Genomic DNA, 27,907 nt, shown 5'->3' with positions numbered 1-27,907 from the left:
CCCTTCATCTTCCTGGATGGACTTAATGCAAATATTGGACCCAGCACATGCATGAAAAGATAACAAACAACCCTTTGGTTTTTGGTTATGTATTGTGGAGTTGGGTTGTTAGTGATTGTTACACAGATCAACCAGCTGAGATGGAAGAAAACTGTATAATTTACAATGGCCACATTTCATTTTTAGCAATTAAATGCTTAGGATTAGAGTGTTTTTCAAAAATGTAATATATGCCATGACAAGTTCAAGCACAATAACAATGCTCCATTAACACAAACCTAACATTCCTTCAACTTCTACATTGTAATTAATTGTTTCACACCAACCAAAATGACCTACTCAAATTTCTTTGGTTGTGTTAGTGTCTTTTATTTGTGTAAAATCGCTAGAAATTGAAATTAATGGGGCGGGTTCATAAATTTATTCCAGTGTATTTTTAATGTTCAGTTTAGTTTATTATTATCACGTGTACTGAGGTACAGTGAAAAGCTTTTTGTTTGCACGCTATCCAGTCAAAGGAAAGACTATGCTTGAATACAACCAACCTGTCCATTGAGCACAGATAAGGGACACAACATTTTATTGTGTATTTTATGTTTGAACTTTTTTATTTATATGTAGGTTGATTAATTACTTTTCAGAAATGTAATATAAGCTTTTTAAATAAATTGTCAGGTATGTTCCCACTCCCAGTGATATTGAAAAATACAAAGCATGCAAAGACTCTCCATCTGATCTCCATATTGTTGACCAATATATGATGGAGGTAAGTCATCTTATTTAACTCTATAGTGTCCAGCAAAACCTAAGTTTCTTAACAACTTATCTACTTAGAAAACTGATTGTAAATCATAAGAAAAATCAGAATCTTGTTTGTGACTGCAATACTGGTATGTTGAGGACAGAGGGAATTCTACCTACGCATTGCTTGTCTTATTGGAAAAGTGTTGAACAATGTGTGTCTTATCAATGGATTTATTCAGTTGTTATTTATCTCTTGATAATTGAGAGGAGGGAGATAACATTTTCAAGAGGTTCCTTACCTTGGAATCTTTCTTTCCTTGTTAAATTATTTCCAGGGTATAGAAGTGGACTTGACAGGCTATGTAACCACTCCCACATTCTGAAATAATTGACACCATTGGTTATTTTAGGTTTATCGTAACGATAATACCTGCAGAGGTTTTAAAGTACAAGGAGAGAGCCATAACACTGGGGTGGTTTCTCTGCAATGTTTTCATGTGGCATTGCTTTTTGTTCTCTATGCAGTTGCATCCAGAGTGGATGTCAGTTGTGAATCTAGACGGGATACTATATTATCAGACCAAAATGTGCCATCCATTCATTCAGTTATTTTTAGTCGTGAATTAGCTTGCAGGCATGATGTAATTTCTGTTTCAAAACTATACCGAAAGCCTCCTGTCAATTATCATTATTTCAAATGAACTCCCAGAACTACCCCCAATCTCCATTAAGGGACTGTTCCACTTGGGCAACCTAATTGGTGAGGTTAGAAGAGCTTAGGAGAGTTTGAAAAAATGTCATGTTGAAGACCTCCTTCAACCTCCTTCGACTATGTTGAAGACCAGCTTCGACTAGCTACGACTAGCTACGACTAACTTCGGGAAAATTGGACACCGAATACTGGATAGTGAAGACGATCTCCTTCGACCTCCCTTCATCTATGACGAAGACTATCTACGGCTACCTTTGACTACTCTCGATTACCTACAACTAACATGCCGACCTACTACGACCTACTACCACTAAATTTACGAGTAAAAAAATCTATCGATTTTTTCCATGGCAACCTTTTTTTAACTCGCGGGCATTTTTCAACATTGAAAAATACGCCGTGACCTAGCTGAAGCCTCGAATACACGGGGACTACTCTCGAGCATGAAGGAGAGTTACAAAGACCTGCTACGACCTCGTGTTGACCATGCTGCGAGTATGAGTCGAGGGCAAACTCGCCAGAACTCGTGGATAGAAACATAGAAACATAGAAAATAGGTGCAGGAGTAGGCCATTCGGCCCTTCGAGCCTGCACCGCCATTCAATATGATCATGGCTGATCATCCAACTCAGTATCCTGTACCTGCCTTCTCTCCATATCCCCTGATCCCTTTAGCCACAAGGGCCACATCTAACTCTCTCTTAAATATAGCCAATGAACTGGCCTCAACTACCTTCTGTGGCAGAGAATTCCAGAGATTCACCACTCTCTGTGTGAAAAATGTTTTCCTCGATTCCTCGATTAGATCACCCAAGTGGGACAGCCCCTTTAGACCCACACTTTTTGTTCGTAGTGTCTGAAGTCCTGGCACCTGCGTGTGGGTTGGAAGGGATAAAATATTCATGGTAGATTGGTGAGTGTTGTGATTGATATTGAATAGACTGGTGTGCAGGTGTGGAGGTCGTGATTGTGATTAACAATTTGTGTAAATGTGATTGTGTGTTTATGTGTGAGTGCATGAATTTTTCAGATTAAATGTGTCCGTGTATTAACGCTGACACAACCATGGCTTAATGCACCAAAATTAAATGCAATCCATATCCTGATCAGCCGTGTCGGAAGGATCTGCAAATGCTGGTTTAAACCGAAGATAGACAAAAAATGCTGGAGTAACTCAGCAGGACAGGCAGTGTCTCTGAAGAAAAGGAATAGGTAACGTTGTGGGTCGAGACCCTTTTTCAGACTGGAGTCAGGGGAAAGGGAAACGTGAGATATAGTACATCACCGTCTATATCTCTCGTTTTCCTTTCCCCTGACTCTAGTCTGAAGCAGGGTCCCAACCCGAAATGTCACCCATTCCTTCTCTCCAGAAATGCTACCTGAGATTATTCCAGCATCTTGTGTCTATCTTCTAACCCAATGAAGTGCTTCGAAAGGCTGGCCCTCTCCCACATCAAATCCAGCATCCCTGCCTCACTGGACTCTCATCAATTTGCATACAGGGCAAATAGATCAACAGAGGATGCCATCTCTCTGGCTCTTCACACTGTCCTGACTCACCTGGACAGACAGGGCACGTACGTGAGGATGCTCTTCATTGACTATAGCTCTGCATTCAATACGGTCATCCCCATCAAGCTCACCACCAAACTCCACCAGCTAGGCCTCAGCTCGCCGATATGCGATTGGATCCTGAACTTTCTGACGGAGCGACCGCAGGCAGTGAGACTGGGCCCGCACCTGTCCTCCACTATTACCCTGAGCACCGGCACACCACAGGGCTGTGTACTAAGCCCCATGCTCTACTCCCTCTTCACTCACGACTGTGTTCCTGCATTCGACACCAACACCATCGTGAAGTTTGCAGACAACACAACAGTGATTGGGCTGATCACCAACGGTGATGAAACAAAATACACAGCGGAGGTGCAGAACCTGGCGGACTGGTGCGCACGTAACAACTTGTCACTAAACACCTCCAAGACCAAGGAGCTGATTATTGACTTCAGGAGGTCCCATAATGGAGAATACGCCCCAATCTCCATTTACGGGGAAAGTGTGGAGAGAGTGTCCAGCTTTAAGTTTCTGGGCACTCACATTTCAGAGGACCTCACATGGTCCACCAACACCGCTGCGCTGGTCAAGAAGGCACAGCAACGGCTGTTCTTCCTGAGGACATTAAAAAAGACTGGTCTGCCCCAACAGATGCTGACAACGTTCTACCGCTGCACCACAGAGAGCATATTAACGTATGGCATCTCTGTGTGGTATCTCAGCTGCACGGAGGCGGAGAGGAGAGCTCTTCAGCGCGTCGTCCATAGAGCGCAGAGGATTATTGGGACGCAGCTACCAGCCTTGGAGGGCATCTACCACACACGGTGCCTCAGGAAGGCCGTCAGCATCCATAAAGACTCCTCACACCCTTGTAACGGACTGTTCAAACTACTTCCCTCCGGCAGACGTTACAAGGCCTTCTAATCCCGAACCTCCAGACTCAGAAACAGCTTTATTCCCAGAGCTATAGTGGCTCTGAACCGGCCCTGCTGAGTGCCCCCCATCCCCCCTGGACTGTCTCCCTCGGATGGTCACGTCACACAGCTTATTTATTTACTTTACTTTTCTTTTACATCGGTTGGAAGTTGCATACTAAATCTCGTTGCACTGATGTGCAATGACAATAAAATATATGATTATTATATTATTATTATTATTAATCAACAGTGTTCAACTGACATCTTTGATTTAATTGAATGACAAGAGTCAGCTAAAGGATAAATGGACCACCCTGTTACTTGGTTCTGGGTGGGGAGGGGGTGGGGGAGGGGGTGGGGGGGAGGAAGGGGAAGGGGAGGGGGGGAGCTTACTTGGAGTATAAATACCAGTACAAGCAATGTGATCTTTTTATGAGCTATAGATCTTATGCAATTGTATGATTTCACTGCCAACTTTCCAGCTTATTGCCAGAGCTATCACCATTAGAGAAATTTGTGATCAACATGAATGAGACGGATTACAAAAGCATTTGAAGTAGTGGAGTTGCTTTATGTTAGAATGAAATTAATCTCTTTAGATTTCACCTTTAAGCCAAGTGCGAGTGTTTCTTTGATGTGAGTGAGATTGATTAAGTCTGCTGGCTCCCAACCAGTGCTAGCCTCACTGTATAATATCTTCCACAAAATGGTGTGCACAATATTTTCCTCTCAAATATATCCTGATGACACCCATGTTGGAGTGTGGTTCTTGCCCTGTAAGCTGTTGGCTCCGTAGAAAAGTTCCAGTTCCTCATGCATAAGGCCAACAAGTTATTTGCAAGAGGATCATCAGGCTAATTTATTTTGCTAATTTTCATATTTACATCTCAAACAGGTATGAAATTGTGAGGCTTTATATAGCACTGGAATAATGTGAGCAGTTTTGGGTCCCATATCTGAGGAAGGATGTGCTGGGTTTGTAGAGGTTCCAGAGGAGGTTACAAGAAGGATTCCAGGAATGATTGGGTTAACATATGATGAGCATTTGACAGCACTGAGCCTGTAGTCGCTGGAGTTTACATGGATGACGGGTAACTTCATTGAACGTTACTGAAAGGACCTGGATAGAGTGGATGCGGGGAGGATGTTTCCATTAGTGAGAGAGTCTAGGACCAGAGGTCATAGCCTCCGAATAAAAAGACGTACCTTTAGAAAGGAGATGAGGAGGAATTTCTTTAGAGTGTTGCGAATCTGTGGAATCCATTGACATAGAAGGCTGTGGAGGCCACGTCAATGGATATTTTTAAGATGGAGATGAACAAATTCTTGATTAGTACATGTCCAAGGGGTTATGGGGAGAAGGCAGGAGAATGGGGTTGTGAAGGAAAGGTAGATCAGCAATGATTGAAAAGTGGAGTAGACTAGATGGGCCAAATGGCCTAATTCTGCTGCAATAATTGATGTACTTCTGATCTGAGTAGTGTATGCTGCAGGGTGGACATCACAAAGTAATATATGTTGAATACATTATATTCCATGTATCAGAATATACAGATTAGGGTTAATAAAAATAATACCGTGATATTGAGATTTTAATGATATTTGTATAACAAGCTACAATAAACTCTTCAATTGGGTCGTTCAATTACTTCATCAGTCATATTCTGGTTCCTTTACAGATGTGCAACATTAGTTTTCTGAGCCAGAAACTGGATCTTATCCTTGCCTTGCGAGAACTTCCAGAAACTATTGACGACCTTCAGCCCGTAAGTACAGCTGTGCAATGATGACAGTGGTCATGGAAATAACAGATCTCTGCAAACAGGCACTGTTAAAAATGACTCATACACGCGTTATACTTGAAAAGAGGACCTGAAATGTCCAGTTAATTTATGGGACAAAACAGTCGGGGGAAAAAGTAATTCAGAAACACAGAGCTAGAAACTGAAGGTGTCTCTGCTGGGTATGTTAAGCTTTCTTTCACCCCTTACACCTTAATGGTGAGTTGCTCCACAAATCCCACTGGATGCCTGTCCATTATGTCCAGCAGGGGTCACGTGTGCAGAACAGGCTTCCTTCCTCAACATGCACCAATATGACCCCAGTGGCATCGAATACCAAAGAGACCGATTGTAATTTGAATTAGGAACCCATAGTGTAAGGACAGAGAACCTTTCAAAGTCAGGTATCTTCATTCATGCTAGTCTGTATCCCACTTTCATTGAACAGGATGACTTGCATCAGAGTACTGACAGATCTTTCAGGTGGGCACTGTTTTTTATTGCACAGCATCTACGTGCACCCAATTCAAACACATTCAAGACCTTGTTCTTTGAAATGTAGATGATGCAGGTTAGTAGATGACAAAATCACTGTTCCTTCGGGAAATGTCACCGGACTTCCAGTGGTACAATAGTCTCTTAGAATTTCTCAATATTTCAAGATCCCCATGGGAAAGACACAAATGTGGAGGATTTTGCATTGAGGTGTTAAGGGCATGTCCCATTTGGGTGTCATTTGCGCGTCATTTACGCGATATAATTTACGTGTCACGACGCACGACAGGCGCGTCGTGAAGCGCATGTGACGCGCGCATAGCGCGTGGTGAGGCATGGTGGCGTAGGCAGTGATGCGTGGTGCCCCCAGGATTTTGTGATTCACAAAATCTTTGCACGCCAACTGCTTGTCGCGCAAATGACGTCCAAGTGGGACAGTGCATCATTAAAGACATAATCAAGTCATAATGGTGTCCTCTACAATGGAAACTGGAGCCCAAAGCAATGGGCACATCAACAAGTGCGTCTAAAATTAATTAGAATAAAGAATCTGAACTGAGATATGCAGAATCTACTCTAGAATGTGTTAGAACATTTAAATATAGGTGTGGTATTTGATCCTGATCTTGGGTGCTATCTCTGTGGAGTTTGCATGCACTTCTTGGGAATGTGTGAGTTTCTCCTTGTTTTTTTCCCTTGCATCATATAGGCATGCAAGTACATGAATTGGCTACCGTAAGTAACTAGCTAAATAATCAGAGGGCAGTGCGAGAGAAAATCAAATAAAGAGATTCGGCAAAAATAAGGAGTAGGATTAATCAGTTGGGAGCTGCCATGGACCTGATCGGCTGAATAGTCTCCTTTGTCGTAAGATACAAGTTAACATATTTCCAGAAAGTAAAACAAAAGAACAAAAGTAACAGTTGAGAATAATGGGATTAAATGAAGGACCACAAAGAGTAAAACTTTAAAAAAAGTTGACTTTTAACTTTTATTTAAAGTCTCCAATGATAATTAAAATGAGAGAAAATAAGACTTTACACTTGTAAAAAAGAATATTCCATGCCCAAGGGTTTGTTTTGCAGTAATGAAGACTTTGCATATTGTTAAAAATTCACTTCACATTTGAATGGGCAAAATCTAACATTTCTACTGTGTTTATTAGGTGCCTCCTGATTAAAAATCACAGCTTCACACCGCTGTACATTTTTAAACCTAAATTTCTCAGCAAGGTACCTGTGCATCAACGCTTACTGTGGAGCTGGGAAATTGGACCATAGCTTTCTGATTTCAGCAATTAACTGCACGTGCTGGTGCCAGAAATTGCTGTCCAATTATTTTTTTTTAACATTGATAGCTACTCCATTATTAGCAGAATCCAGGGCAGTGTAAACACTATTTAACAACAAGACAATACAAGTTTATAACATTTAGTATGGACTTCAACAGAATCAGCACAGAATTGCATGAAATCACTTACAGGTATAAATCAAAAAAAAAAAAAGATTGCTTCATTTAAAAGCATGTTCAGGTTACCAAGAAGGTAAAACAAAACTCGTATAAATCATTTAAAATTAGGTCACCGTATCCATCACAGTTGACTGATCTCATCGTCTGAAATGATATAATAGCATAAAGTTCTGATTTATAGTATGACCTAGATTTCTCACTGTACTCTTGTATGCTTGGCTGGGATATTTGCTTGAATTTAGGGAACTCGGGCACTTCAACTGTGGCTAGGGAGTAGGGAGAGCTGGGGAAAAGGTAGGTTAAAGAGGCAGCTACATGCGTTAGAAAATGGGTGCTAGCTACAAGGAATCGACTGTATGGTTCATCTCTACATTGAATTGAATTTTGGACAGACATACAGTAAAAGTGATAGCAGATGGTAACTGGAGGTACGGCACAGCAAGTAATCCATCAGTTTAATTTTCCCCATTCTCACTACACGCACACAGTGGCAGATGTGTTTCAGTGTGTGGTTTCTATACTGTAGATTGTACAGATGTGCTGCAGCCATTAGCCATAGCTGTTTCAGTATCAATCCCTGGTGGCATAGATGAAGCAGCCAGTAGAACTGTTTCCTCACAACTCCAGCAACATGGCTTCAATCCTGACCTCAGGTGATGTCTGTATGGAGCTTGCACGTTCTCCCTGTAACCGTGTAGGTTTTCTCCGGGTGCTCCTGTTTCCTCCCGCATTCCAAAGACGTGTAGGTTTGTAGGCTAATTGGCCTCTGCACATTGCCCCTAGTGTGTAGGGAGTGGATGCAAAAGACGAATAACAAAGAACGTATAAATGGGTGATCGATGGTCGGTATGGACTCAAAGTGCCAAAGGGCTTGTTTCCATGCTCTATCTCAAAACTAAACTAATTGGACTGGTGCTGTTCATCTGTGCTCTTTGTGACCATGTGGGGTTTCTCCACCTCCCATTTTTTCAGACATGTCAAAGCTGGGTGCAGTGTGGGAAGCAGTGGGAGTTTAGTAGGGTAATTTGTGTCAATACAGTGCCGCTAGTGTGTATGTAAGCAGTAGAATCTGTGGTGTTGATGGAAATGTGGGAAGAATAAAAAATGGGAACAGGGTATGGTTAATGCAAATGGTGCTTGATGGTTGGTATGGACTTGGTGAGCCAAGGGACCTGTTTCTGTGTAGTATGAGGGAACTCTATCTCCCGAACTCACATCAATCACCACCTGGAAGAGCTATGAAAGTATTTTCGAAGTGTAAGGTAATGGCTCATGAAAACAATGTCACTCCCTAAGATCATTTCCAAGTCACACAACATCCTGATTTAAACACGCCTCATGGGTCTCCAATTTTGCACTGCCCTGGTGTGGATGTGTGGGAACTCTTCTCAACCATGTCCTCACCCAGGTCCTAGAGTCACTCACCAGTCGTGGTGAGGCTGCTGAGCATCTGCCCTCTAAATGTCCTGGTTGCCCTTGAGAGGAAGTAAGGCTGGGCTTGGTGCCTTGCCTCATGTAAAATGTATCTACAAGAGGTTTAATTGCCTCTGGTGTACAATTACATGTTAAAAAAATGCTTTGAGTAATCCAAAAATTTAAAAAAATAATGTTTTTAACTGCGAGTTTAAAGTTATTTAAAACTCACTGGAAAATGAATAATTAATTAAGAAAATAAAAAAGTCGTAAAGAAAAAGAGAATAAATGGCTGAATTTTCTGTGGTGACAGCCTATTTATGATGAGGAATCCAATCTGTGGATAAATTGCCTCCGTAAATTGTGCCTAGTGTGTAGGGAGTGGATGTGAATGTGGGATAACATAGAACTAGTGTGAATGGGTGATCGGTGGTCAGCATGAAGGGCCTGTTTCTATGCTGCATCTCTAAATTAAACCTGTCTGGCAGACTTCGACCGCAGAGGTGAATTCCCAGTGTTATGCTGAGGATAAGCCCAGTACAATTAGGCTCAGTTGCAGGATGCCATTTGAAGTCCAGTGTTAGTTTGAAGTGATCAATATTCTGTCACTAAGCACATCCCAGATTTATGATAGGTCTTATACTTATTGGGAACAGTTCAACTCAGTTTCATTGTGCCAAAATGTGGGTACACCATTCCTAAAAATGGTGGAAATATCTTCTCTGATTTAAATGATTACACTTCTGCCAGCTGAAGTATCTGTGAAATGCAATGTTTCACCATGTAGGCTGTGGGCCGAGCATCAAAAATGTGTCTAGAAATAGGATTTTGTGACCCAAGTCACCAAACTACATGAAATTTTCACATATTGTGTAAAATGTTTTATATAAATCACCCCTGAAACTCGATATGAAGAAGACTTGCACATTTTTATTAAATTAGAGAAAAAACGGAAAAATGTCGGGAATTTTTTAGTCCAATCAAAGCACATTTAACATTGAGTTGTCTGCCAGTTGGCCAATCACGCGCTTTATTTCAGGCTAGCACACAAAATGGCTGAGGGGGCTTCACAGATCCCTGTTTTACTGGAGATTCCGATGTGTTGTTCTGTGGAATAAATGTCGTGGAAACTTGCAGCAGGTAATTGTATTTAGTGGAAAAAGCATTAAAAAGGCTGAAGAAAGTGCTGCGAAGTGGATTAAAGTGCAAGAAAGCCTTCAAGGTCCCTGCTGTTGTGCTGGAACACAAAGAAGGCCCCCATGAATCAACTAACTGAAAGGTAAGACTAAAGTCTGAATTTATGAAAATCTATCTGTATGGACTTTAATTAATTTAATTGCACCCTTTTATAATGTGAATAAATTCATTCATTCATTCATTCATTCATTCCTTATTTATTCATTCACTCACTCATTCATTCATTCATGAAATTGAGGGCCTAAACTATAACACAGTCAATTAAACATTGTCACTAATGCCAGCTTATTGTAGAGTAATAAGTCTTTAACAAATAATCTCGTAAACTGCCTGCGAAAATTTACCAGGAAAAAGTGCTCCGACCGCGGGGCCTAGGTACTCGCGGTAAAGTGAAGCCGCGGTCACGATCGCGGAGCCACGGATCATCTCCGCGGGCAGGCAGGGGGAGGGGGGAGGAGGCTGTACATAGTGCCATCTGTAGCGGTCGTTTTCAGACCCCGATAACGGGAGAAAAACGGAGGGATATCGATCGCTCTTTACCGCGAGTACCTAGGCCCCGCGGTCGGAGCACTTTTTCCCGGTAAGTTTTCGCAGGCAGCTCCAAGATTATTTGTTAAAGACTTATTACTCTACTACAAGCTGGCATTAGTGACAATGTTTAATTGACTGTGTTATAGTTTAGGCCCTCAATTTCATGAATGAATGTATGAATGAATAAGTGAGTGAGTGAATGAATGAATAAGGAATGAATGAATGAAGGGTGAAATTAATTAAAGTCCATACAGATAGATTTTCATAAATTCAGATTTTAGTCTTACCTTTCAGTTAGAGTTGATTCATGGGGGCCTTCTTTGTGTTCCAGTACATCAGCAGGGACTTTGAAGGCTTTCTTGCACTTTAATCCACTTCGCAGCACTTTCTTCAGCCTTTTTAATGCTTTTCCCACTAAATACAATTACCTGCTGCAAGTTTCCACGACATTTATTCCACAGAACAACAAATCAGAAACTCCAGTAAAACAGGCATCTGTGAAGCCCCCTCAGCCATTTTGTGTGCTAGCCTGAAACAAAGCGCGTGATTGGCCAACTGGCAGACAACTCAATGTTAAAGGTACACAAAATTGCTGGGGAAACTCAACGGGTGCAGCAGCACCTATGGAGCGAAGGAAATAGGCGACATTTCGGGCCAAAACCCTTCTTCAGACTGATGGGGGGTGGGGGGGGGGAGAAGGAAGGAAAAGGGGAGGAGGAGGAGGAGCCCGAGGGCGGGCGGATGGGAGGGTGGGAGGAGACCCTCTAGGTGTTCGGCGAAACGTAGGTTGGGCGATCGTTTCGCCGAACACCTCCGCTCAGTCCGCAATAACCTACCTGAACTCCCGGTGGCTCAGCACTTCAACTCCCCCTCCCATTCCCAATCCGACCTCTCTGTCCTGGGTCTCCTCCATTGCCAGAGTGAGCAACAGCGGAAATTGGAGGAACAGCACCTCATATTCCGTCTGGGGACCTTGCGTCCGGATGGCATTAACATTGAATTCTCCCAATTTTGCTAGCCCTTGCTGTCTCCTCCCCTTCCTTAACCCTCTAGCTGTCTCCTCCCACCCTCCCATCCGCCCGCCCTCGGGCTCCTCCTCCTCCTCCCCTTTTCCTTCCTTCTCCCCCCCCCCCACCCCCCATCAGTCTGAAGAAGGGTTTCGTCCCGAAACGTCGCCTATTTCCTTCGCTCCATAGATGCTGCTGCACCTGCTGAGTTTCCCCAGCAATTTTGTGTACCTTCGATATTCCAGCATCTGCAGTTCCTTTTTGAAAACTCAATGTTAAATGTGCTTTGATTGGACTAAAAAATTCCCGACATTTTTCCGGTTTTTCTCTAATTTAATAAAAAATGTGTAAATCTTCTTCATATCGAGTTTCAGGGGTGATTTATATACATTTTTTTACACAATATGTGAAAATTTCATGTAGTTTGGTGACTTGGGTCACGAAACTGCAGAATAAAGCTCCTCGGCCCACAGCCTAATGATCAAGGTACTGTAAAGTACTAGTTCTCGTTGCTCTATATGTGACCCACCACTGGTTTGACGAGTTCAACTGAGAGCAGACACTAATGTTGGCCTTGCCACTGACACACATACCACAAGATTCAGATGAATGTGGATGAATTTAGTTTCCCATTCATCTGAGGTAGAATTGAGGTCCGAGCAACTTCACTGCAATATTTTGTGGAGCCATGATAAATCTATTCCTAATTTCCATTATATCACAAGTCAAATCCCTTGACATAAAACAAACTCCATCTGCAGGGAAATAGCAGTTTCATCAAATTGAGCAAATTGTCTATGTGGAATTAGCTGGAAACATTGGCATAAAGTTGTCTGTATTTGAGTTTCCTCACATTTCTCACGTGGAGTTTCCTTTGATCCAGTCTTTGTCCAGGCTTTGATCCCCTAATAGTAATCTGCGATAGGCTGTGTTTAAATGTGTTGGTTCAATGGTTGAATGGTTCTTTATTATCACATGTACCAAGGCCCAATGAAATTCCTCTTTTGCATGCAGATCTGTAAGATTATTGCCATACAAGGGGAACAAGGAAATGGCAGATGAGTTGAACAGGTACTTAGGATCCGTCTTCACTAAGGAGGACACAAACATTCTTCCTGATATACTAGTAGCCAGAGGATCTGGGGTGACGGAGGAACTGAAGGAAATCCACATTAGGCAGGAAATGGTGTGGGGTAGACTGATGGGTCTAAAGGCTGATAAATCTCCAGGGCCTGATGGTCTGCATCCCAGGGTACTTAAGGAAGTGGTTCTAGAAATCGTGGATGCATTGGTGATCAATTTCCAATGTTCTATAGATTAAGGATCAGTTCCTGTGGATTGGAGGGAAGCTAATGTTACCCCACTTTTTAAGAAAGGCGGGAGAGAGAGAAAACAGGGAATTATAGACCAGTTATCCTGACATCGGTGGTGGGGAAGATGCTGGAGTCAATTATCAAAGATGAAATAGCGGCACATTTGGATAGCAGTAACAGGATCGGTCTGAGTCAGCATGGTTTACGAAGGGGAAATCATGCTTCACTAATCTTCTGGAATTTCTTGAGGATGTAACTAGGAAAATGGACAAGGGAGCGCCAGTGGATGTAGTGTACCTGGACTTTCAGAAAGCATTTGATAAGGTCCCACATAGATTAGTGGTAAAAATTAGGGCACATGGGTATTGTGGGTAGAGTGCAGACATGGATAAAAAATTGGTTGGCAGGCAGGAAATAAAGAGTAGGGATTAACGGGTCCCTTTCAGAATGGCAGGCAGTGATTAGTGTATGTATGTATATATATATTACACACAATAAAAATCAATGATTTAGTTGAAGGGATTCAAAGTAACATTAGCAAATTTGCAGATGACACAAAGCTGAGTGGCAGTATGAACAGTGCGGAGGAGGCTATGAGAATGCAGGGTGACTTGGACAGGTTGGGCGAGTGGGCAGATGCATGGCAGATGCAGTTTAATATGGACAAGTGAGAGGTTATCCACTTTGGTAGCAAAAACAGGAATGCAGATTACTATCTATATGGTGTCAAGTTGGGAAAAGGGGAAGTACCACGGGATCTGGGGGTCCTTGTTCATCAATCAATGAAATTAAACATGCAGGTACAGCAGGCAGTGAAGGAAGTGAATGGCATGTTGGCCTTTATAACAAGAGGAGTTGAGTATAGGAGCAAAGATGTCCTTCTGCAGTTGTATTGGGCCCTAGTCAGACCACACCTGTAGTATTGCGTGCAGCTTTGGTCCCCTAATTTGAGGAAGGGCATTCCTGCTATTGAGGGAGTGCAGCATAGGTTTACAAGGTTAATTCCAGGGATGGCGGGACTGTCATATGCTGAGAGAATGGAGCAGCTGGGCTTGTATACCCTGGAGTTTAGAAGGATGAGAGGGAATTTTATTGAAACATATAAGATTACTTGACTAAGTGGGACCCGTTGGGTCCCAGCATCACAAGAGGGCTGGTCATCCAACGCAATAATCCACCTCTCCACCAATTCTAATATTGGTGGCCAGTTGGGGGGGGGGGGGCTTTCTGGAGCGCTAGTATGGGTGTTGTGGGCTGAAGGGACTGGTTTCCAGAGGGCTAGTATGCAAATTGCGCACCAAATGGATTCTTGGGCTGGTGTCTCAGTCAATCAAGCCTGTTGTGCTGGCAACTCACTCACTCACGGCTGGTGGGCTAGTAGTTGACTCACGGCTAATCCTTGAAATTCTATTTCAAGCAGGGTATAAAGCCACCAAATTCAAGTGCAGTTTCATACCATTTGAAGTAGGGTGCAAAGCCACTAAAGACAGCGAGTCGTGACCTCTCCCTCCTCCATCTTGCAGAGACTGAGCCACACCCACATTTCTGGGTTTTATAACCCCTCCCCCCCCCCCCCCCCCACCGGAAAAGGTGTGGCTTTCATGGAGTGATTGACAGGATAGAGATTCTCAACATTTTATTTAAAACTAATAACACTTTTATTTTTCATTGATGGGAAGAATTCTCTGCACCTGCTCAGCGGAGGGGGGACTGAGTAAGATGGCCAAAAATCACAGCCCTAAGTGGTAGCGTTTTATCTAAAATCAATATACAGTGCAAACAGGAAGTAAGTGCATTTGCAGTAGTGCCTTTTAACTTCAAGCCAAAGCTCCCAAGCCTCCATTTGCAGTAAGTAGTGCCTTTCTTCATGCCACCATTTGCAGTAAGTGGTTTCTTTCAACTTCAAGCCACACCCAAGCCACACCCAAGCCATCATTTGCAGTAAGTAGTGCCTTTCAACTTCAAAGCTCCCAAGCCATCATTTGCAGTAAGTGGTGTCTTTCAACTTCAAGCCACACCCAAGCCATCATTTGCAGTAAGTGATGTATTCCAACTTCAAGCCAAAGCAACCAAGCCACCATTTGCTGTAATAGTGCCTTTTAACTTCAAGCCAAAGCTCCCAAGCCTCCATTTGCAGTAAGTAGTGCCTTTCAACTTCAAGTCAAAGCTCCCAAGCCACCATTTGCAGTAAGTAGTGCCTTTCAACTTCAAGCCAAAGCAACCAAGCCACCATTTGCTGTAATAGTGCCTTTTAACTTCAAGCCAAAGCTCCCAAGCCTCCATTTGCAGTAAGTGGTGTCTTTCAACTTCAAGCCACACCCAATCCACCATTTGCAGTAAGTAGTGCCTTTCAACTTCAAGCAAAGCAACCAAGCCACCATTTGCAGTAATAGTGCCTTTCAACTTTAAGCCAAAGCAACCAAGCCACCATTTGCAGGAAGTAGTGCCTTTCAACTTCAAGTCAAAGCTCCCAAGCCACCATTTGCAGTAAGTAGTGCCTTTCAACTTCATGTCACCATTTGCAGTAAGTAATGCCTTTCAACTTCAAGCCAATGCACCCACGCCCCCCATTTGCAGTAAGTGGTGCCTTTCAACTTCGCCACACCCACGCCCCCCATTTGCAGGAAGTAGTGCCTTTCAACTTCAAGCCAAAGCAACCAATCCACCATTTGCAGTAAGTAGTGCATTTCAACTTCATGCCACCATTTGCAGTAAGTGGTGTCTTTCAACTTCAAGCCACACCCAAGCCACCATTTGCAGTAAGTAGTGCCTTTCAACTTCAAGCCAAAGCAACCAATAATTCAAAGCACTTTATTCGTCCCCGAGGGGCAATTTAAAAAGGCTTTTTACAGTAGCTTTTTAAAAAAAAAAAGAGGGACACAATCAACAAACATAAGCAGCACGCATACTGCACAATCAACCAACACACGCATTTCACAGACACACTGCACAATCACACAACACACACCGCACAGCAACATTCAACACATAGTAATAGTTTTAAAGTGCTTCCTTAGTGCTTCAATTAAAAAGTGCATATAAAAGGTTATTTCATTTCATATGTTCATGAGTCAGTGATCAGCATTAAGAAGCTGGACAGCCCTGGGGATGAAGGTTGCCTTCCTCCTCTGTGTCCGGCAGCGGAGTCTGCGTCCTTTCGGGAGTGCCTTTCAACTGCAAGCCAATGCAACCAAGCCACCATTTGCAGTAATAGTGCCTTTCAACTTCAAGCCAAAGCTCCCAAGCCACCATTTGCAGTAAGTAGTGCCTTTCAACTTCAAGCCAAAGCAACCAATCCACCATTTGCAGTAAGTAGTGCCTTTCAACTTCATGCCACCATTTGCAGTAAGTGGTGCCTTTCAACTTCAAGCCACCATTTGCAGTAATAGTGCCTTTCAACTTCAAGCCAAAGCAACCAAGCCACCATTTGCAGTAAGTAGTGCCTTTCAACTTCAAGCCAATGCAACCAAGCCACCATTTGCAGTAATAGTGCCTTTTAACTTCAAGCCAAAGCTCCTAAGCCACCATTTGCAGTAAGTAGTGCCTTTCAACTTCATGCCATCATTTGCAGTAAGTAGTGCCTTTCAATTTCAAGACACACCCAAGCCAAGCCAACCAGAGGGAGAGGGGGAGGGGGAGGGCACTTTCTGGAGCGCTAGTATGAACCATTTTGGAACCAATAGACTTTTTTTTTGCAAGCTTTAGAACCAATAGAGACATTTTTTTGCAAGCTTTAGAACCAATAGAGACATTTTTTTGCAAGCTTTAGAACCAAGAGAGACATTTTTTTGCAAGCTTTAGAACCAAGAGAAACATTTTTTTGCAAGCTTTAGAACCAATAGAGACATTTTTTTGCAAGCTTTAGAACCAATAGACATTTTTTGGCAAGCTTTAGAACCAATAGAGACACTTTTTGGAAGCTTTAGAACCAAGAGAGACACTTTTTGGAAGCTTTAGAACCAATAGACATTTTTTGCAAGCTTTAGAATCAATAGAGACACTTTTTGCAAGCTTTAGAATCAATAGAGACTTTTTGCAAGCTTTAGAACCAATAGACATTTTTTCGCAAGCTTTAGAACCAATAGAGACACTTTTTGCAAGCTTTAGAACCAAGACATTTTTTTGCAAGCTTTAGAACCAATAGAGACACTTTTTGGAAGCTTTAGAACCAAGAGAGACACTTTTTGCAAGCTTTAGAACCAATAGACATTTTTTGCAAGCTTTAGAATCAATAGAGACACTTTTTGCAAGCTTTAGAATCAACAGAGACACTTTTTGCAAGCTTTAGAACCAATAGACATTTTTTTCGCAAGCTTTAGAACCAATAGAGACACTTTTTGCAAGCTTTAGAACCAATAGACATTTTTGCAACCAATGTTTTGCAAGCTTTAGAACCAAGACATTTTTTTGCAAGCTTTAGAACCAATAGACATTTTTTTGCAAGCGTTAGAACCAATAGACATTTTTTTGCAAGCTTTAGAACGAATAGACATTTTTGGCAAGCTTTACAACAAATAGAGACACTTTTTGCAAGCTTTAGAAACAATAGACATTTTTTTGCAAGCTTTAGAGCCAATAGACATTTTTTTGCAAGCTTTAGAACCAATAGACACTTTTTTTGTAAGCTTTAGAACCAATAGACATTTTTTTTGCAAGCTTTAGAACCAGTAGACTTTTTTTGCAAGTTTTAGAACCAATAGACACTTTTTTGCAAGTTTAGAACCAATAGACACATTCTGCAAGCATTTTAGAATCACTAAGGGCACTTACATTTGAGTAGACATGAGTTCAGTGAAACGTGACCCTCTGCCTTCCTCCAGCTTGCAGACACTGATTGAGGCACACCACTTCCTGGTTTTATAGTCCCTCCCCCCTGCCGCCAGCGGGGGCAGCAGAGAGAATGGGGAATTTTGTAAAACCATTAATATCTCTGTCATTTTTAATCGACGGGAAAAATCCTCGGCACACATGCGGCGGAGGGGGGCTCTGAGCAAGGTGGCCAAAAATGACGGCTGTAGGTTGCGGCGTTCACTCGGAAATCGCAGCACAGATGGCCAAAACCGGTCAAGAACAGACTTTTAGTAATATATAGATAGATAGATTAAGGGTGTGGACACGCTGGAGGCAGGAAACATATTCCCGATGTTGGGGGAGTCCAGAATCAGGGGCCACAGTTTAAGAATAAGGGGTAAGCCATTTAGAACAGACACTTTTTCTCACAGAGAGTTGTGAGTCTGTGGAATTCTCTGCCTCAGAGGGCGGTGGAGGCCGGTTCTCTGGATACTTTCAAGAGAGCTAGATAGGGCTCTTAAAGATAGGAGAGTCAGGGGATATGGGGAGAAGGCAGGAATGGGGTACTGATTGGAAATGATCAGCCATTCATTGGCGGTGCTGGCTCGAAGGGTCGAGTGGCCTACTCCTACACCTATTGCCTATTGTCTATTGTCTATTGACTACATAAATTCAATCCCTGGTTCAGTACAGATGCATGGAAACAACTCACTGAGTCCATCTGCAATAGTCACCAGGTTTTGGCACCTTTTTCAAAGTCTTAGTTGCAACTGGCCAACCCCGTTGTAGCTATTGCCCCCATCCGGTCGTACTGCGAATCATCGTCGCTCTCCTCGCCATCTTTAACATTTGGTTCTAATCTGTCCAAAGTGATTAAAAAATGTGATGAATAAACAAAAAAGATTAGATTAGGGGGCTACATTTACAATCAAATTTCAATAATGCGGCCAACTTTTTTCAGAAAGCTTTGTGCTGGAGGATGCATGTTGGCAGAGTTATGTGATGCCTTTCATCCTGATAACATTAAACAATCCCCGTGGTGGTTAAATGTACAGTGTACTGCCTCACTGCTTTAGATTTTATTCTCCTGTTGGAATACCACTCAATCAGACAGTAGAAAGAGTTCAAGGTTCAGTCTGCAGAAGAACCATTTATTCCCCTCCAAATTCAGAAAGTCTCCAAGGATCCAATGCTAAACTAGTTCTCTCCCCTCCTCTGTGTATTTAATGCATGCTTCAGGAGTAAGATAGTAATTATAGCATGCTGATTTATTTATTTTTAATGACAAACTGAATTTGGTACAATATCTGCAGTTTTTGTCGGCAATAAGAATATGAATAGAGGATCTGATTTATTTACGAAGTTCAAATTTAACCTCCCCAGTCTACTAGAATTGTAACAGGAGGATTCAGTTCATGCAACTAAAGTCCAGGCACTGTCATTCTGGTTGCTATGGAGAGAGGCATTTGAAATACCTATAACCATACTGCATCAACTTTTTCAAGATTTAAATGCCTAACTGACAAGGCTTTTGTCGACAAGTGCATATTAACATTATTCGGCAACCTTTATGCGATATTCTCCATACACTCTTAAGGGTTGATTTGCTTAAAATAATCCCAATATCTGCTACATTGCTATTAACTTGTCCATTTGTTCTCATTTTGTATAATGTAATGGAATGTACCTTTGCATTAGTTAATTTCTCTCAAGACTCAGCATAACGTTTTATGGTCTTAGATTCTTTGATAGATAGGCAGTATAGCTTTTACCCTTGGGCAGATCATCGAGCTCCTGATAAAATATTCTGCTTCACTAGGCACTTTTCATTCTACTTTGGGGGGAAAAAAGATGCAGGGTACTAATAGCCTTAGTACTTAGCAAATGTGACATGGTGAGATAAAATCAAGGGAACATTAAAGTTACTGAAAGTGGTGAGTGCTGAAAGAACTGTAAGCTTCAAACCTCAAGAAAATAGGTTTGTGCGAGTTGTGTTAAAATATCCATCTTCCCACTTCTAGATCCAATGGAGGTGAGGTAATGGCTAAACTGCCAGGAGGCAGTTTAGCCATTACAAACTTTTAATGAGGTTGTCAGTCTTTGATTCCACTTGATTTGCAAGCTTGACAGTGACTGGCTGGGTCTCCCAGGCTTCAGGAAACTTGCCAGCTGAAGGATAGCTTCAGGGAGAAAATAAGTGCCTTCACAGCAGTGCATGCATATGTGGTCCCTCAAACCGACTCTCTCGGGCTGTCGCAAGTCCCTCCTCCCCAGCGTTCAAGGTCTTAGAGTTAGAGTCATACATACAGGAAACGGGCCCTTCGGCCTAACTTGTCCATGCCGATGAAGATGTCCCATCTAAGTTTGTCACATGGGTGGCATAGTGACACCGCAATAGAATTTCTGCCTTACAGCGCCAGAGACCCGGGTTTGGTCCTGATTACAAGTGCTGTCTGTACGGAATTTGTAAGTTCTCCCCGTGACCTGCGTAGGTTTTTCTCCGGGTGCTCCGGTTTCCTCACACACTCCAAAGACGTACAGGTTTGTAAGTTAATTGACTTCGGTAAAGTTGTACATTGTCACTAGTGTGTGTGTAGGATAGTGTTAGTGTGTGGGGATTGTTGGCCAGCATGGACTCAACAGGCCGGAGGGCCTGTTTCCACCCTGTATTCCTAAACTAAACATTTATCTGCATTTAGCTCATATCCCTCAAACCCTTTCATATCCATGTACCTGTTGTATTGAGAAGAGGGAACTGATGTAGTGGCTCCAGTAACTGCTGCACCCTCTAAACCAGGACATTAGTCTGCTGCGGAATCCTTCTGGCTTGACAGGAAGATATGCCAGACATCTGCTTTACAGTGCGGGTTGGAAAAATATTGGCTCGCTGCAAGGACAAGATCTTGAATTCTGGACTTGCAATATTTCTGGCCAGAACCTCCAAAAACTACCCTTGCCAAATCAGCCCCTTAATTTTCATCACCAAAAAGCACTACCCGTGGTTCATTGTTGCCAATAATAAATCAGCATCCAGCAATTTCATGAGCAAAACATAAAGTGTTGGAGGAACTCAAGGGGTCAAGCACATCTGGGGAGGGGATGAATAGAAAATGTTTTGAGTATTGAACCTTTCTTCAGATGGAGTAGAGAGAGAGATGGATAAAGAGGCTATCCCACTGTACGAGCTAATTCAAGAGCTCTCCCGAGTTTAAAAATAACTCAAACTCGTGGTAAGCACGTAGAATGTATGTAGCGGGTACGTCGGAGCTCAGGGTGTCTCTTAGCGGCTCATAACGCTAATGGCAAGTACTCGGGAAACGCGGTAAGCTCATGAAGACTCGTGAAGATTTTTCAACGTTGAAAAATGTCCACGAGAGCCCCGAGTACCTACGAGCAGCTATTACCGTAATTCTCCGAGTTCGAATCAGGGGAAACTCGGGAGAACTCTAGCGTTAGCTCGTACAGTGGGACAGGCCCTTAACAAAAGTGGGGGCAGGCCAAAGAATGTCAAGTGACATCCATATCACTCCCTCTTACTTTACATTTCACACCTCCTCACCTAATCTGACACCTTTTTGCCTCCTTATCACCACCAGTCTTATCACTAACCACTCTCATCTGCCAACCTGCCATATCCCACGATTACTTTACCTGATTTATCCTGCCCCAACCTTTCTTTTCTAGTTCCCCCCCCCCCCCTCCCCACTTCAATTAGTCTGAGGGTGGGCCCTGAGCCAAAATGTTGCCTGCCCATTCTCTCCCAGATGCTGTCTGCCCCTCTGAGTTCCTCCAACCTTTTGCTTGAGATTCCAGCATTTGCTGTCTCTTGTGTCTCCAGCATTACAGCGGATGGGGGAAAGTTGGGAGAACTTTAAGCGCTGTTCACTCATTCTTACTGCATAGACTATCGTACCATTTGCTGATGGATGGCTCAGGAGGACCTCCAGGAAGACCCAATGCTACATTTGCATTAGGGAGTCCCAAACCTTAGGGTAAGATGTTGGGAGTGGTAGGATCATGTTTTGCTATCATAAAAACTAGGAGAAGCAGCTCCGCTTGTGAGCTGCTGCCTTGAAACTGGCATCCTTGTTGAAATTTACAGATCCTTGTAGGAGGAAGGAGAGTGAGATCAGAGGTCTGGAGGTGGAGGAGGGAAGTGGGGGTCAATATAATTGTAAATGGGGAAGAGTGTATGAGATTGAGAAGTGCAGCTAGTGGTAGGATTTGGAGAGACCAGAAAGGAGATCATTGATCAGTTCCGTGTTGATGCTCTGCAGTTGAGGGTCAAGTGGGAAGTGGGATAAACAAGGATGGGTATCAATTGGAGAGCTATAGAGGTTGTGAGTTAGGATAGCAGCTGAAGAGTCTGAAGGAGAAGAAAAGATTGCAGGCTGTTGGTTGACAAAATGAGTGGGGAGAAAGACTGAAAATAATGGAGGACATTGACTGCATCCAGTTGCAAGGAAAGGGGACTGATTAGCAGACAATCAGCCTTTCCTGACTGGCCCTGGTACAAACAATGCTGGAGAGCCATGTCAAGTGCCTGGTCCTCCTGATGCTGCTGAGTTTCCTGAGTGTAAATGAGGGATTTGTACATTAAAAATATCTTGGTTGCCAAATCTCCAACTCACATACATTAAAATAGAAACTTAGCAGTCTGAAGTTCAACAATTCCCCTTGACTGAATTTTGAGGAGGAGAGTTACAAATTTTCCAAATCCTTTGTCTGTGAAAGTGTTCCACAATATCGCCCTACCTCTTGATGTGTTATGGCCCCTTACACTTCCCACCAGAGAAAATAGTTTGTCTTTACACTATTAACTCCTTTAACTAGTTTACGCAGCTCAAGTTGGTTACCCCCTTAATGTGCTATATTCAAGGAAATATTACTTCAGTATGTGCATGTCTCCCTGTAACTTGTTCTTTTTAGTTCACGATAGCTATCTAAGAAAACAGTGCTGCACCTTTTACAATATATCCTTCTCAAGGTGACTAGACCCGAATAAATTACTTTACCAAATATTTCCCGGTTTGATACCATTTGATGCAATTCATTCAGTCTATGTTTTGTAGCTGAACACTACCTGTTGGTGAATTATTTACATGGAGGTCTCAATTCCTATCCTGCCCTGAAAATCACCAGCTTCTTACCATTCAGAACATTATCTATCTTCAGTGGAAGATCTAATGTGGAACTTAAGCAGACACTGTTTCACCCACTCAATTAAACTAATAATGTTTCTTTGCACCATTCTTCCTCCCTATTCACAGATTTCTAAGAGACCTCATTGTGTGTTTTTGGGTCTCTCTGTCTCTAACACATTTATAAACAAACTGAAAAACAGTCCCTGATAAAGGCCTGTGAGGAATTCCACAAGGTCATTCCTGCCAATTCAAGCACCTGCCTATTATCCCTTCTCTCTTTCCTACCACCTGTCCAAATTGCTACCCATGCCAAGAGGCCACCTTCAGATCCATGTGTTCTCATAGATTATCTGCCTTGGTACAGCTTCAAAAGGAGACTGTCTGCACACACTAAAAACCCATCCAGCCTGTTTCACAGAATATTTTGTGGGTTCAGATCATTTCATGTGAGCTTGCAGCAGATCAACTAATTTGACTGCAGCCTTTGGACAAAACATTTGTTGTCTTGCGTGGTCATGCCCGCCTTTAAAAAAGGGAACGGATAATATTATGACATTTTTGTATTCTGAGGTTATGTTCCCAGTGGAAGCAATGAGCAGACAACCAGACTTCTATGATGTGTAGCGAGTGTTTATAATTGATGTTAAAATAAGCCCACTTTATATAACCTGATTAAACAATTGATCTTTCTTTATTTGGGTATCAAGAAGTTAAGTCTGAGTAAAGATTTTGGAAGTTGCTCATGTTCATTTTTGTGGGGGATGGGAAAGAGGACATTTTGAAATTTGAATAGAAGACTGATTGGAAATATGATTGACAGAACCTATCCAGAGAAACTGCTCAGTGCTGCAACCGGCTCAAATACCAGGGGACATGAAAAATAAGAACAAGTTAGAAGGAGGAAAGGAGAAACTTGTTACACAAAGAATAAGAGGCATTTGGAATAATTTTCCAGAGAACTCCTTGAACTGAATAGTACTTCTCATATCAAGAGGATTAAGACATTTATGAATAAATCATGGATTATCAATCAATTGGATGTGGTGTTCTGGTTTATAAGTGAGTAATGACCAATATATATGGGCAGCTTCTGCAAGTAGGATCCAAATCAAGCTTGCCTCAAGTTTGAATAGATCCTTAACATATTTTTTCTGGATGATAACACATCACAACAAGGACCATAGGCATTTGGGACCTTTGCCACATTGCCCTTCATCAGTTGAAAGGTCATGTTACAGTTATATAAGACATTGGTGAGGCCACATTTAGACTATGGTGTTCAATTTTGATCACCGTGTTATAGGAAAGATGTTGTCAAGCTGGAAAGGGTGCAGAGAAGATTTATGAGGATGCTGCCAGGACTCGAGGGCCTGAGCTATAGGGAGATGTTGAGGAGGACAATTCTTTATTCCTTGTAGCGCAGGAGGATGAGGGATGATCTTACAGAGGTGTAAAAAATCATGAGAGGAATAGATTGGGTAAATGCACAGCTCAGAGTAGGGGAATCGAGAACTAGAGAATATAGGTTTAAGGTGAGGGGGAAAAGACTTAATAGGAACCTGAGGGGTAACTCAGGGGGAACTTCAGAGTGTCTCCGAGGATCCTCCAGTGCTTCTACGCAGCGGCGGTGGAAAGCATCTTGTCCGGGAACATTACCATCTGGTTTGGGAATTGCTCTGCCAAAGACAAGAAGGCTCTGCAGAGAATAGTGCGTTCGGCCGAACGCACTATGGGAACTTCACTTGCCCCCCTGCAGGAACTATACATCAGGAGGTGCAACACCAGAGCCAACAATATCATGAGAGACCCCTTCCACCCCTGCAACGGACTGTTCCAGCTGCTACGGTCAGGCAAACGCCTCCGTTGCCATGCGGTGAGAACAGAGAGGTTGAGAAGGAGTTTCTTCCCAGAGGCCATTCGGACTGTAAACGCCTATCTCACCAGGGACTAACTCTACTGAATGTTTTTCCTTCCATTATTTATTATGTAAAGGTATATGTGTGTTATGATTGTGTTTATAGTTTGTTTGGTTGTTTGTCTTATTGCACAAAAGTCCGCGAGCATTGCCACTTTCATTTCACTGCACATCTCGTATGTGTATGTGACAAATAAACTTGACTTGACTTGACTTGAACTTTATACAAAAGGTGATGGTTGCATGGAACGAGCTGCCAGAAGAGATAGTTGGGACAGGCACTATCACAATGTTTAAGAAACATTTAGGTGGGCACATGGATATGATAGGTTTGGTGGGATATGGGCCAAAAGTGGGCAGGTGGGACTAGTGTAGATGGGGCTTGTTAACTAGCTCTCCCTGGATACCACACGATCTAACCTTCCAGAGCAGCCTATCATGCAGAACCTTATCAAAGGCCTTGCTGAAGTCCACATAGACAACATTATAGCCCAACACTCATCAACATTCTTGGTTATTTCAAAAATCGAAATCAAATTCGAGAGATGATCTCCCACACACAAATCCATATTGGTTATCAATAATTAACCTGTCTTTCCAAAAACATGTGTACCTTATACCTCAGATTCCTCTCCAGTAACCTTTCCTACAACAGATGTTAAATTCCCAGGTTTTTGTTTGCAGCCCATCTTAAGGCACACTACTAGCCACCCTCCAGCCTTCCGGCAGCTCGCCCATTTCTAACATGCTTTATATTTCACAGCCAGGAGTCCTACAATATATTCTCTAACTTCCCTCAGTGTCCTTGGAGATATCTGATCAGGCCCAGTAGTTGTATCTATCTTCATATGTCTCTGGATGTCCAACTTCTCCTTGACTGCAATACAAAATGTCCTCAAGATATCTCCATTAACTTTCCTAAGTTCCCTATTCTTCATGTCTTTCTTCATGGTAAAAACAGGAGAAATTGGCCAGCTTGGCCATTGGTGTTCTCAGTATCTCCCTCCATTCAATTGCTCTTACACACTATGGACAATTTGCTTTGGTCAATTAAACACCCAACATGCATATGCATGGTATGTGGGAAGAAACCAGAGCACTGGAAGAAAATCCACTTGGTTACAGGGAGAACATGCAAACTCCTCACAGACAGCATTGAAGTCGGGACTGAACCTCACTGGAGTTATAAGGCAGTAGGTGGACTAGCTGCACAACTGCACACAATCTATTAGCAGGTTAAAGTAGAGTATATAATTAAAGAAAGAAAGATGAAGGGCTCTGGGTAAAGAGTTTGTCAAATATGATCGTTCATTTAAAGAATCTGTACTTGCACCATTGGGTAAATGACTTCCACTCTTTAGAATTTCTGTGCTTTTATGATATGTGTTGATGCTGTGTGTCTCATATTTCGAGGTTGAACTTAGAGCAAGATGCTTATGCTTGCGAAAAGTTGCTGAGCAAAAACTTTGTTGAGTTTGAAATGTTGTTACCTTGTAGTAATGTTGAATTAGTCTCTCTGTCTCTCGCTGCCTCTCTCTGTCTCTCTGTCTCGCTCTCTCTCTGTCTCTCTCTGACTCTCTCTCTCTCTCTGTCTCTGTCTATGTCTTGGGTCTGTTCTAAATTGATTACTTGGTTACATACAGTCAAAGGCAGTATTGTTATGATGAAGGATAACATTTTGCTTATTCCTTTGACAAAGAATTGAAATTGGAACATAATTCCGTCTGGGCTCTCAACCTTTCACAAATCTGTGTGTAGTGTGATATTAAACTTTAGAATCCAGCTGCCGTAACTAAAGATATCTAAATGAAAAAATCAAATGCACAGTGGCTTCTTTTAGAACCAGCTCTCTGCATCATACGGACTCAAGGAAGATCTGTGAAGAAAGTACATTCATTCCTTTATCATACTATTCTTGCAGCTTATCATTGAATTTCCATGGTGTATAATTTACATGAGAATGTAAAAGCATAATCACTGTCTGTACACATGAAAAGTACACTGCATCATATCTGTTGATTCCTATGAGATTTGGAATAAGAGCAATACTTTAGTAGCTCTACATGCCATTGTTCCTACACCAGGCAAAATGGGATCTTGGGATAAACAATGTATATTCTATTGCCAAAATGTACTTGTGTGTGAGGAACTGATATCTTCCATTGAGACTACGAGAAAGAAAGATTTGCACTTATGTGGTGCTCAAACATTTCCCCGAAATGTCCCTAATTTTTCTACAGTGCAATATGGGCACAGCTGCCTTAGAGCACCAGATACCCGGGTTTGATCCTGACTATGGGTGCTTGTCTGTATGGAATTTGTACGTCCTCCCTGTGACCTTTGTGGATTTTCTTCTGATATCCAGTTTCCTCCCATACTCCAGAGACTACAAGTTTGTAGGTTAATTGGCTTGGTATAATTGTCCCTATTATGTGTAGGATAGCGTAAGTGTGGAGTGTGGAGATCGCTGGTCGGCGCGGACTCGTTGGGCCAAAGGCTTGTTTCCTCACTGTATCCCTAAACTAAACTAAACTAAACTAAAATATGGAATTCCTGCAGTGCTGCAGCGAAATGCCAGCAGGATATTTTGCGCAAGTCTCTGCAGTATGCCTAACTAGAGGCAAGGGTGCTACCACGGAGTCACATCTAACAGAAGGTCTAATTGATAATGTGGAGCTAATTGTCCTCCTACAGGTTTGGAAGTCCTTTGGAATGAAAAAGGATAATAAGTGCAGCATGGAAACTTACATAGGAGCCACTTCATGACTGGTGATTAAATATATAGATAAATGCTATGCCAATGGTCACTACCCTTAGAGAGTTGAGCAATTTACATTCAAGTATTAGAGTGACTTGCATAGAAGATTATTTTAGTAAACTGGATAGCCAGTGAGTTAATATGTTTTACCTCTGAGACTATATT

The 27,907-nt window shown here is 42.4% G+C and overlaps 1 protein-coding gene across 1 annotated transcript in view; it reads left to right on the top strand.

Moving 5' to 3' along the window:
* LOC116986243 (protein diaphanous homolog 1-like) overlaps nt 1-27,907 on the top strand; it is a 106,160-nt gene that overhangs the window by 58,302 nt on the left and 19,951 nt on the right. Inside the window, exons 10-11 of the mRNA XM_033041580.1 lie at nt 676-766; nt 5,607-5,693. Of these exons, the coding sequence (XP_032897471.1) occupies nt 676-766; nt 5,607-5,693 (178 nt within the window). The remainder of the gene's footprint in view (nt 1-675; nt 767-5,606; nt 5,694-27,907) is intronic.

This window comes from Amblyraja radiata, chromosome 23, assembly GCF_010909765.2.
Source record: "Amblyraja radiata isolate CabotCenter1 chromosome 23, sAmbRad1.1.pri, whole genome shotgun sequence".
Lineage (NCBI taxonomy): Eukaryota > Metazoa > Chordata > Chondrichthyes > Rajiformes > Rajidae > Amblyraja > Amblyraja radiata.
Note: the sequence above shows the minus strand (reverse complement) of the source record. Positions and strands in the feature narration are given on the sequence as shown.